We start from the raw sequence: 12828 nt of genomic DNA, 5'->3' as shown, positions 1-12828 counted from the left end.
CCACAAAAGATTTCCATGGAATTCAAGAAGTCCCTTTAGCAGTTCTAATTTTAGGCAGAACTTAGGAGACAGGACACCGGTTGCACACAGGGGAGGGGGCCCGTGCAGAGGAACTGAACAAGGCCCCTATTCTGCCGGTGCAGGTGCTGGTAACAGGACACCCCTGTCTAAGTGAGACCTGGACTGGGGAATTCAAGGTGTGGTTGGGTGTTTTTTTCACTCCTGGTCACATTATATAACCCCAAACACACTCTCCGACCTTGTACAAAATCTTCCTTACATCAGGCCGCATTCGGCTCCTGACGTGCTGATTCCTGAGCAACAAGGCCGAGAAAAATATTTGATTCTAACATCCAACTTTTTCTTTTTTAGCTAAGGAGACTATTAAAAGAGGACAGATGGCCACAGGGTGAGCTGCCCCCAAGTTTGGCCCAAGTCTCCTGGTCCTAAGAGCACCCCAAGCATCACGGAATTCTATGCTGCTTCAATTACTTAATTTTTTTTAATAAATACAAATATCAAATGAGTATGGTGGACACCTGAAAGTAATAAATGGTCTATGTCAATTATATCGCAATTCAGAAAAAAATAATAATAATCTGCTATTTCCAACAGTTCACCTGACTTTCCCTCGGACTTGGCTGGAAACTCCAAAAAAGATCCCAGGACTTCCTTAATGCAGTCAACATCATCTAAACATCAGAAGTCAGTCAACCGACTTTCCACCCACCATCCCTTCCAAGCCACCGTTCCCCGAGACAAACAGGCAATGGGCCCTGGCCTCCCCTTTTCCCTTGGGATCAGCTCACACCAGACGACTTGATTTATGTGGATGGGCGGAAAGGCAGCCAGTAAGCGATTTTGCACACCACCATTCATTCATTACTGACCACCACCACAGTAGGTGGAAGAAAGGGAAAAAACACACGGTTTCCTCCCATCGAGGAATCAATAAGTTCTTTAACAGCTGCATCCCGGTGGGAGAAAAGTGAGGGTTTCTTCTGTATCCCTCCCCCTGAAAAGGACAACACACACACACCCTCGCCGCCGAGGACTTAACCAGATGAAGGATGGTTAGAAGAAAGCAGAGAGAATCCTCTCTAGCTTTTCGATGTCTTGAGGTTCTTTGGTTTTGGAAGATGGATGGTGGTAGGCCTTGACATTACTTCATTTCTTGTGACTTTTTTTTTTTTTCTTCCAAAGAGGAAATTGACTCCCTTCCTGTGCTGCTGTTCATTCTGGAGAATCAAATGCTACTAAAAAAGCTCCTTTCCTTACCTTTTCTCACCCGGTTCCACATCACTTCTTAGAAAATAACCTAAAATTCCTTCTCAAGGTGGCATTCCATATGGTTTTCCAACATTTACCCTTGTCCTTCAGAGCAAACAGAAAGGGGACCAAAGGCATCATGGGAGTTCAAAGAAGAGAAAAAGCGGATAAGCAGGTCATTAGAAAGTCAGCTGGTTTCAGATATTAAAACCTGACTCTTATGGCTGGCAACTTCATGAAAATGCATCCTATACAGTTTAGCCTATATGCCCAAATTTTAAAAGTCCCTTTTTAAACGTCACTGTCATCCAATCCATAAAGAAGTCTTTTACATAGAAAACTGCATGAAAATATTCAGCAACTATTTTAGGAATAAACAGTCTTGGAAATGAAACACACTCTCTCTTTCTCCTTCTCTCTCTACTTACGCCCCAAAAGTCACAGATTCTGCAGACCAGAAGGCATGTTTCCTTCTGCCGCTCCACCTTGCTTTTAAAATCTTTGCCAAAACAAAACAAGCATAAACCTTCAAAATCAATGTCTCCCCAAAAGATGTTAAACAAATGCTGCTACATTCACAGGGAACGAACTCAGGAACTGCACACTATAGATCCAGCACTGAAGGGGCATTAAATAAGTCTTTATTTTTAAATGGAACCTTGAGGAGGACAAAGCATGCCAACTTAGCACCCACAAATAGCCGTCCCTGGGCCACAGTGCTGCAGGGCAGCCATGGGAGGGCAGGTATGAAGCAAGAAGGCCCGCCCTGTGGTGGGTTACCTTCAGGAGGGCTTTGGGCTCAAACCGGTAAATGGGAAGAACCAAGCCTAGACTCTGGATTAAGGAACAGAGAGAAAGAAGTCCAGATTTGGCCACACTGGGACTGCAGTGGGCAGATCTATTAGGTCACTGAGTTGTTACTACTGAGGGATGTAAACATCCATTTCTCTCCTCCCCAAAAACACATAAGCAGCTTTACCAACCCATCTCAAATTCTTCACCTAGTGATCAGACTAGACATGTGCCTCACATCAAATGCTGTTTGATCACAAGGCATGTAGAATTTAAGTTAACCAGAAATACCGAGTGCAAGGAGGCACTAATCTTTGTCTCAAAAGAGCACTTCAATCATGGTGGGGGGTCAAAGGAATGCAAGGGGCTGTCTTTGAACAGGGAATAATCTATCTAATTCCCAGTGGCTAAACTAGAGACATTCCTGGGCAAGCAGGGTATCTTTGAAGATAATGCTACACAAATGTCAATTTCTGACAAAAGGCTCAGGCTCTATAGGAGGATTTCAAAATAGGCAAGATCAGGACTGAGGCACCTTGGAAAAGTTCACCCTGGGCAAGGTGGCAGTTGGTTCTAAAAGGGGGAAGCAGCCCGTGACAGCTGAACATTCCTTCTCAAAGTCCATCTCCAAGGCCAAACCCTCTCCAAACCTTACACTTCATCAGACAAAAGCTCCTCCCCGCGCCCAGGCAGCGGCTGAAGAGGGGCTGTCCACACCCACTCGCTGCACAGCTCCCAAACCTGCCCACTCCTTTTGGAAGCTGAGCTTTTAATTAAACACCATCTCTCCGGATCTGTTGAGGCAAACTGAGGCTGGGCTAGAGCCAAAGAGAAGCTCCCTAGATACACAGAAAAAAAAAAAAAAATCACACCCCCCACCACCACCACCACCACCCACCTCCAGCCAGCTCACAAGGCTGATAATATTATATTTCGTTTGGATGAGTAAGTAACACCGGACCCCAGTCTATCTCGATGCACCAAAAAATCCACATCCAAGAATCAGGTTTATCCCCAGTCCCACCCTTGCAGGAAAAAGCCAGGGTGTTGTTCTCTGCCCCCAACACACGAGTGTGCGCGCGCGCACATACATACAATTTTCACAATCCTTGCAAGAAAAAAACCTGGAGTGTGTGTGTGGTGGGTACGCTAGCTAGGGGTAGGGGCCGGAATACAGTTGTTTGTGGAGCCCCAATCTCGCCTTCGTGCTGGAAGCCTCAGCCAGGGGTAGGAGGGGCCCCTGCAAGGCTACTCTGGGAACTTCTGCTCCGCGCCCCCAGAGGGCCAAGGGAAGGCATGCACACCCTCACCAGCTTTGGAACAGCCTAATTAATATCTATCTAATTTGCTCAGATTCCCCCCAGGTGGACCTGAAAGCCAAGGAGGGAAAAGGAGGCTTTCTTCCCAGTCTCAGGCCGGGAGCTCCTTTCCGCGGCTGGGCAGAGCCCCCACCACCAAACCAGTCGTCCCCTCCCCGTACCCCGGGGAATCAGGTGTCCGCTCGGGCATCCAGCCTCCGCGGGTCGCAGACACTCCGTCCAGCGCCAGACAATGGAAAACTTGAAGCCGGGGCCCTGAGACCCCCAGGAAAACGAAATGGGGCCGCCCCCCGGGACAGTGAGCGGGGAGAGGGCAGCGGGAATAGACACCCCCATGGAAGCCGCCCGCCCGGTCACCCAGCAGAGCCTGGAACGGCACCCCGTGTGAGCAGGTGACAACCAGGTCGCAGCGCTCTCGCAGGTGGCTATCGGCCACCGCGCAGGCAAGGCGGATCGGCTGGTCCCGGGCGGAAGCGAAGTACCGCGGCCAGGTCAGCGCGCGGCGACGGGCGCCGCAGCCGCGCCCCCGGCGGCCTACCTTCATGTCGCTGATGACGGTCTGGAAGAGGCCCCCGAGCGCGCTGCATTCCTTCTCAATCACAGCCTCCATCTTCCCGGCGCCGGCAGGGACGGGACACACACTCTGGGCCGCCTGGACTGTGCGCGGGACCGGGGCTCGATCACCCCGGGAGGAATTTCACCCTGCGAGCGACCCACCGCAGACTCGCAGCCTCTCCTGCCAAGAGGACGAAGTGCCCGAGACCGACTGTTCTCTGCCCAAAATAATAACAATAATTTCAAAAGTCAAACCGCTCCGTAGGATGATTTGCCTACATGCAGCGCGCGGCTCCTGGCCTTAAAAATGCTCGGAGGAGGCTGACAATCAGACCACTACTGGTGCCCACGACGGAAACGGCACAGCCCATCTTGGAGCAGAGAAAACCGCCCGCTGACCCGGGGCCAGCGCCATTTAAAAAATGCAAGCGTTTCTAAATTAATAATTTTTTTGGAAATTAAAAAAAAAAAATCGCCCGACAGCAAATTAGCTCACAGCGCCCGGATCTGTTGCTCGCAGCGGTAGCCGCCGCCTTCTTTTCACTCCCGCGCGCCTGGCCCCGGCGCTCGCTCTGGCTCAGCTCCCCGGGACGTTCCGAGAGGCGCACGCGCGCTCGTGGCCGTGCGTCCGCCGCGGGGGCGCGGGGGGACGCGCGCACGCGGGCGGGGCTGGGAGCGCGTGCCCGGGAGGCGCGTGGGGCGCCCGCTGCAGAAAGGGATCGGCGGGCGGTGCAGCGAGGATCCCAGCCCGGCGGGAACCTCCTTTTCCGAGCACGCACCGGGCACCTTCTCCTCCCTTAGCCGCCCGTCGCAGCGCGGAGAGGGCGTGTCAGCACGAGGCTAGGCGAACGCCCACCCCACAATGGCTGCGAGCGCCGGGAATGGAGGGTGCATCCGCCGTTCCGCGGGGACTCACGATGGCCGGCTTAGCGCAGTGCCCGGCATATAGTGAGCGCTCGCTCAGCAGGGGCAGAAAATTATTGCTGCTGCTGCTGCTGCTGCTGCTGCATCCTTCTCAGAAGAGGCCCGGTCTGTGATATCAGGACTGCAATGCCAAGTCACGACTGCAAACAGCCAAATATGTCATTTAAGGAGAGTTCGGGGCGTGTCCTGCTGCGGGATGCAGAGTTCGATAAAGTTGCAGGAGGCTGGGAAAGTGGATTGATTTGCTATTGCAAAATAAGTGGCATTAGAGCGTTATTGCTGACTGCCCGTGGCTTGGAGGGTGGTTTTTCAGGTCCACTGAGGTCATTGGTGTTGGTATAACTGCAGAGTGCCCTATTGGAAGGTTTACGGAAGGAGAGAGAATGCGCCCAAGTTGATTTGGAAGCGGTGGTTCCTTTTCACAGTTCCACACCCTAACTGCACAGCCAGGATCCCTCATTTAGATCAACATCAAACAGACAAGGAGGTGGGGAGCCCAATGAGACCTTAAAACATGAGCACCCAACTCTGGGCTGTTCCCTTGACCCTTGAGCTGACTATTTCAAGCACAAAACACAACAAAAGGAAAATACAAAAGAAACCATATGCAAAATGTTATAGATTTGTGTCTGATCCAGTGAAAGGAAAAGTTCTGGCTTTGAAAAACAGTGTAAGTCAAAGTGATGCATAGAGCTGTGTATCACAGCTCGGAAGATCATTTTCGCCTGGGCCATTCTGCACAACTTAACCACAGCCCCCATTCTCCACCTCTCCAAAATCATAAGAAAAAACACACTTCTGAAATTAACTGATCTTGTGGGCAACCCTGCTAGATCCTATCCCCAAGATCGTTTGGATACACAGGTTTCATCTTCACCTTGCCAATAACAGTGCCTGACACATAGTTCTCAAGCCTTATTATTATATTATTATGACTTTAGTACTATAGATATTGTAATGATCAACATTGCTGCTTTTAGAGACAGATTGTCTGGGTTCAAACTCCAGTTTACAATCTAACTGCATGACCTTGGGCCACACCAGCTAGACCTCAGTTTTGGCATCTGTAAATGGGGGGAAAGATAGCATTTACTTCATAGATCTATTCTGAGTTGCACCCAGACTAATATACATAAAGAATTTAAAGCAGTTACTGGCATGTAGTAAATAAGCACTCAGTAAATCTTATCAGCAGAAAGATTTATTGCAGCACTATTCACAATAGCCAAGATGTGGGAACAACCTATATGTTCATGACGGATGAATGAATAAAGAAAGTGGGGTATATATGAGCATATGATGGGATATTATTAGCCTTAAAAAGGAAGCAAACCCTGCAATATGCAACAGCATGAATGAACCTTGAGGACATTATACTAGGTGAAATAAGCCAGTCACAGACAAATTCTGCATGGTTCCACTTATATGCAGTATCTGATAAAAAGAGTGAAACTCATAGAATCAAAGAGTAGAATGGTGGTTGCCAGGGGCTGGGGGTGGGTGGGAAACGTTTCCTTTCACTGGATCAGACACGTGCTTATTAATCAATAAGCATGAAGTCTCAATTATGTAAGACAAGTTCCAGAGACCTGAGGTACAATGCTACTTACAATGAACCATACTGCATGGTACACTTTAAAATGTGTTAAGAGGGTAGATCTCATGTGGTGTTCTTACCACAAGGAAATAAATTTTTAAAAAGAAGGAGGAGGAGGAGGAGGAGGGACCAGGTCAAGGTTCCTTCCAGCCCTGGTCCCAGAGGGCACATGGCAAGCCTATAATGTCAGCATGCTGTCCCTCTGACTCTGCCAAGGACCTACTGTGTACAATGTAGGCATGTTATGCATATTACATATAATCCTCACCACAACCTTAAGAAGGTGGCACAGTGGATAGAGCGTCGGACTAGGACCCAGGTTCGAAAGCCTGAGGTCGCCGACTTGAACACAGCTCATCTGGTTTGTGCAAGGCTCAGCAGCTTGAGCCCAAGGTCGCTGGCTTGAGCAAGGGGTCACTCGGTCTGCTGTAGCCCCTGGTCAAGGAGCATATGAGAAAGCAATCAATAAACAACTAAGGTGCTGCAACTAATTGATGCTTCTCATCTCTCTCCCTTCCTGTCTGTCTGTCCCTATTTATCCCTTTCTCTGTCTCTCTTTCTCTGCCTCTGTCAAAAAAAAAAAAGAAGAAGAAGAAGAAGAAGGAGGAGGAGGAGGAAGAGGAGGAGGAGGAAGAGGAGGAGGAGGAGGTTGTCACACTAGCCCTTATTTTACTTGGAATGTGGCAGGCAGGTCTTCAATCTGGTTTTCTTACTCCTATGCATGAGGTCTCGCTTCTACCTAGCCCTCCTGGTATAAGGGCGCCTGACTCAGCCCAAAGGACACTGTGTTCAGCTTTGCTGCCACACACACTTCTCCAGTCTCCTTTTCCCTGGGGTCTCTACTGGCCTCGGGACTGAGAAACAGGCCCCTGTTTTTCATGAGAAAATGAAGCATCCAAAACCACCTTGAGAAGGAGCCTGAGAAAGTTCCACCAGGCAGGAAAGGCCCAGAAGTGGGACACACTTGACATTTTTAATAAGCCTGGGGTCAGGCTGGTGAACGGAGGGATTTTGTGCAGAAAAATGGCAAGATCAGACTTGCACCCTTTACGTTACTTTCTCACCCCGTGTTTGAGCATTCCTCTAACTTTCTCCGTGCTTTGGAATACCCAGCACTCACTATGAAGACCTCAAGACCCAATTAACATGGAATTTCTCCTGGATAATTTTTGCTTCTTTCTGTTTTGATGTTTTTCATAGCTCCTAGAAGGAGGAACCCAAAGGAATGAATCTCTACCAGAGGAATTTCAACCCCTGTGATCTGGGAAGGAGAGACTGGGAGGCGATGATGCCTAGGTCAGGATGTCCACCACCATCTCCTCTCTCTGTGACCTCTCATGGGCTATTTGATCTTGGGGACCAGCCTCTGTCTCTGCCAAAGTTCCTAAATGACCAGGCTGTTCCCAGGATTGAAATGGGTGTCAAATGCCTGTCACATAGGAGTGCTACACATGTTGAGTTCTCTCCCTTCCCAGAAGTGATTCTGAACTCTGGCTGCATCAATCCCCTGGGGGAGTTTTAAATCACCCCCACTTGTGCTCCACTCCAGGGTGACTGATTTAGTTGGTCCGGGCTATGCCCTTGGCCTCAAGACTTATAAAATCTTTCCAGATGATTCCAAATGCAGCATATTTAAAAATCCTAATTAAGGGACTTTTAAAAGAAGAAATTCATGCCCACATCCTACCCCTAAACAATTATAGTAGAATCTCAGGACTAGACTCCAGACATTTTTTAATGTGTCATATATATTTTATTCCATCCTAATAGAAGGATATGGAGGGTGTGTGTGTGTGTGTGTGTGTGTATGTGTGTGTGTGTGGTCATTATTTGTTTTACAAAAATGGGATCAGCCTGACTTTGCAGTGGCACAGTGGATAGAGGTAGGCCTAGGATGCAGAGGACCCAGGTTCAAAACCCGAGGTCACCAGCTTGAGCACAGGCTCATCAGCTTGAGCGAGGGCTTACCAGCACGGGGTTGCTGGCTTAAGCATGGGATCATAGACATGACCCCATGATCACTGGCTTGAGCCCAATGGTCACTGACTTGTGTAAGAGGTCACTTGCTCTGTTGTAGCCTCCCCCCCATCAAGGCACATATGAGAAAGCAATCAATGAACAATTAAGGAGCCACAATGAAGAATTGATACTTCTCATCTCTCTCCTTTCCTATCTGTCCCTGTCTCTCTCAATTAAAAAAAAAATCAGATTACACACACACGTATTTTCTGGATCTTGTCATTCACATTTCCTGTTAACACTTTTTGCTGTCAATGATCTCTGTAAAAATTCCTTCAGGTCAACCAATATTATTCTAATAAATTTTTTTTCCTTTTAATTTTTAATCTTGATGTAATTTCAGACACACAGAAATATCACAGGAGCAGGCAGAGTTTTCTCATTTACCCTTCATTAGATTCCCCAGATGTTAACCCATTATGATATTGACTTCATGCTTGGGGACACTTTCAAAGCTCCTCAGGTGACTTTAATGGGAGGCCAGATTGTTATGTGGGTCCCCGGGGGTTGCCATGAGACTTCAGGCCTGGTTTGTTAAACTCCTGAGGGACTTTGCATTAGAGGCAGCTGTGGAGGTGGTGAAGCAGGTGGGCTCAGGATCAGGCTGCCTAGGTTTGAATTCTGGCTCCTTCACTTCCCAGTTTCCTGTGCCTCGGTTTCTTCATCTGTAAAATGGATAAAATAGAAGTGCTAATTCCAAAGGCTGTGTGAGAACCGAATGGGATTTCTTAGTCTAGTAGTTGGCACACAATACAACTCAATGAAAGTTAGCTATTAATGTGTATTGATCATTATCATAGCTCAGCTATGAAATAAAATTGGTTTAAGCTGGCTCTATAAGCAAAATTCTTTATAAGCCCAAAGCCACTCTGAGAAAGACTGAGGAGTTGTCAGTATATAAAGTGCTATACATTTAGAAATAGAATCTCCTTTTGAAAATGAAACTAGCTAGAATCAATAAATGATCTCTGTCACAATGACTCACCACCGCAAGAGATGTTTTGCATGTGTTTGTGGACGGTGGCCTGGGATACAACCAGGTATAACCTCAGTGTGCAGAAAGTGTCACTGGGTCAGGAAACTAATAAAAGGAGGTATATCCTCATGAACTGAATGATTGCTAGGCCAAAGTGACACTGGATCAGCAAGGTCCCAAGCCTGTGCCCTTGGGGGTCAGCAGCGCACCTGTGTGAAGCAGGCCAGGTGTAAGTTCACAGGAAGCAGGGAAATCTGGCTGCTTCCCCGTCCAAGGCCAAGTGGGAATGTGGGCCCTTGATTGCCACATGTCCCAAACCTCCCAGAGGGACTGAAACTTTGAATTTTGGTGAGAAGTTTCCCGCAAAACAAAATATTTTTAAATCTCTAAATTAAAAACAAAACAAAAACTCCTCTGCAAGCAAGCTGCGCGCAGCCTCTGATCTTGAGAGTCGAGTATGGGGTTTGCTTCACAGGAAAGATATGAACGAGGGAGAGAAGATGGAAGAATTTACGTTTCACTGGGGCCCTATCTGATGGACCTCGGCCCCCAGGGAAGTGCGCTCGCTCTGCAGTGGGACAGCGACAGTTCAGTTCAGTTCCTGGGACGTTTCCTGAGCACCTGCTGTGTGCCCAGCCACCTGCTCTCCTGCAACACAGTCTTTCCTCCTCCTGTTTACCTTCTCCCAAGCTGACCACTCACTCAGCTGACCACTCACTCAGCTTCGGAGTTACCCTGATATCGAGACTGTCACTTTGAGGGGAGCAGATATCCCCACTGCAAATCATAGAACCAGGCAGGCAGGACCCGATCTCTTCCCCTCCTGGAGCTTACCTCTTTCGGTTTCACACAAGTATAACGAGGAAAAGGAGCGTTTTGTAAGTAAGACGCGAATGTCTCTGGTTAGAGTAGCAATAAAGGAGCATGAACAGCATATTATTTTAGAGAAGTTTTCACATACCGCATGAAGCAATTGAAAAACAACATCTAGTTATTTCTAATCAATCAAAGGCATCTCCGTTCACCTAAACATGGAAAGTATTATACACACACACACACACACACACACACAACCCAACATTTTGTGATGTAAACACAATGAAAGGTGGACTTCCAGTTTTTATAAAGAGCAAGAAACCCCCTCCTGCTACAGTCCTGTAGACGTGCTCCTTAAAGTGAAATCGGAATCCTTGTAAATCCATGGCAGAACTAGCGAGAAAGAAGGGAAGTCCTCAGGGGCCAGAAACAAAGAGGAAGCTGAAAACCAGAAGAGAATGCGTGAAAGCTGATGCCTGGTTGCCCCGGGAGGAGTCCCTGGTTTCAGTGACGTGGGGGCCCGGGTGGCTAACCCCAAAGCGGGCCCGGAGAAAGAGGCCCTGGGCCCTTGTAAGAACAGAAGTGCCACCCTGGGCCCCTGCAGAATCAGGACGCCATGACCGCACAGCTGCAAGCACACGTGGAGCAGAAGCAATGTGCCCCCCAGAACAGGTCGCTGCCGCAGGAGAGGGACAGTCCTGGTCTGGGTTCTTGGTGCGTCTGAAGCATCCACTGAGCTCGGGCCAGATAGCTCGGTTGATAAGGGCATCGTCCTGATATGCAAAGGTTGTCGCTTTGATCCCCAGTCAGGGAACGTATATGAAAAGACTGATGTTTCTGTCTCTCTCCCTTCCTCTCTAAAATCAATCAATTAATCAATTAAGCATCCACTGAGAATTTGTAGAGGCTTGCTCCACAGCTTTGTCTAGAGTTTAATTCACCTTATCTTGAAGAGATCCGAAATGTCCAAGATGAGGACGGATACAAAAACCTGTCACTGGCCTAAAAAAATCCTGGGTAGCTCAGCAGAAGCAAAGAGAAATGGCTCTGAGGGGGACATACTGTCAATCAAGTCCTCATGAGTTTCCCACAAATAAAAGCCCTGAAATGAGCTTACAGTTTAAATTGTGAATTGTACAAGGAATAGTCTCCTCACCATGTTCAAGAGTCAGCAGACACAAACAACTAACATCAGGATTTAGCCCACAAGAGCTAAAGATAATCCAACAGTCTGATAGGGATAAATACATTTTAAACAATTAAAATAGCAAAAAAGAACACAAAAAGACGCAAGACACTATGAAAGGAGGAAAAGCACTGTAAAAAAAGAATTAAACAAGCTGACTAGAAATAGAAAATATAGTCACTGAAATTATTATATATATTTGAACAATATAGGGACAAGTTAGGGAGCTGAATAGATATTGATTCAAAAACAAAATTTTTATCGGAAAGCTCAGAAGAAAAGTCATAGAAATAAAGTAGGAAATAAAAAAAAGAGGTGAGGAGACAAAAAAGACATAATAAGAATAAAGCATATTGTTAGAGAATGGGGGGGGGGCAGATAATCCCAGAGATATAGGCGGAGAATTTGCCAGAGTCGATGAGATATATAAATCCTCAGATCTGAGGTAGCACAGCACAGTCTCAACAAGATAAACCCAATGAATATGTGTTTTCCTACTGAACTCTCACACTGGAAATTGTTGTGTTGTTTTAAATTTTTGAACATTTATTAATTTGATGCTTCTGAATATCACAAAATGATCATAAAACATCATTTGGGTTAACTCAGAAGGTAAGATAAATTCCACCGAAGTGGAAATACACGGGAAAGACTTTGTACATTTAGGCAGATATCCTAAATGCTATATTAGGTTAATGATTATGGATGAAAATTGAAATGTATACTGTATACTCATTTCCTTCATAGTGGTGAAAAAAAAGCTTGTAATAATTTTTTTCAATTGTGTTTACTGAGGCATCCTTGGTGGTGGGGGTGGGGGCAGGGGGCAGTAAAATCATTTACTATCAGGGCTGACAGACTTCTATATAAACTGAAGAAGAGCCCAAGATCCAGCAGTGTCACTGTGTTAACCACACTTTTTCTTTTCAAACTTCTCTTTCAGGCTGTTTATCTGGAGTTTTGTGTCAAGAGGGTACTGGCAGGAAACAGATGGCCCATTGCAACCGAAATGGAGGAAATTTAAGACAGAAACTCTTTACAAGGACATGGACAGGGTCTAGGGAAGCCAGGGGACAGTGCCCTTCTGGGAGGCAACATGGGAAGCCATCACCACCCCTGGGTCTGAAGGACAAGGCTGGGGGCTGGAGCGGGGAGCCCAGAGAAGCAGCTGCATGGAGAAGTCCGCCTCGCAGGAGTTGCAGCCCTCATCGGTGGGGCAGGGACCAAACCCCAAAAGAACCAGGACCCCTGCGTTGCCCAAGCCAGTTTTTTTACCTCCATCGTTCATTCTCCAAAGTGTTCCAGTTTGGACAATAAATTATTTGACCACCTACACAACAGAGCCTGTGGGTACGGAGTCCATAGGGTCAGCTTC

The 12828-nt window shown here is 47.4% G+C and overlaps 1 protein-coding gene across 5 annotated transcripts in view; it reads right to left on the bottom strand.

Annotated features, from left to right (window-relative positions):
• Window positions 1-4981, bottom strand: part of MTSS1 (MTSS I-BAR domain containing 1) — a 158653-nt gene extending 153672 nt beyond the window's left edge. For 2 of the 5 annotated variants that reach the window (XM_066265689.1, XM_066265686.1), the window contains exon 1: window positions 3919-4841. In XM_066265689.1, the coding sequence (XP_066121786.1) occupies window positions 3919-3990 (72 nt within the window). In that variant the 5' untranslated portion in view covers window positions 3991-4841. The other 3 variants (XM_066265684.1, XM_066265685.1, XM_066265688.1) reach the window with 3 other exon arrangements.
• Between the last annotated feature and the right edge of the window lie 7847 nt (window positions 4982-12828).

This window comes from Saccopteryx bilineata, chromosome 3 (genome assembly GCF_036850765.1).
Source record: "Saccopteryx bilineata isolate mSacBil1 chromosome 3, mSacBil1_pri_phased_curated, whole genome shotgun sequence".
Classification (NCBI taxonomy): domain Eukaryota; kingdom Metazoa; phylum Chordata; class Mammalia; order Chiroptera; family Emballonuridae; genus Saccopteryx; species Saccopteryx bilineata.
This window is presented reverse-complemented; position numbering and strand designations above follow the sequence as displayed.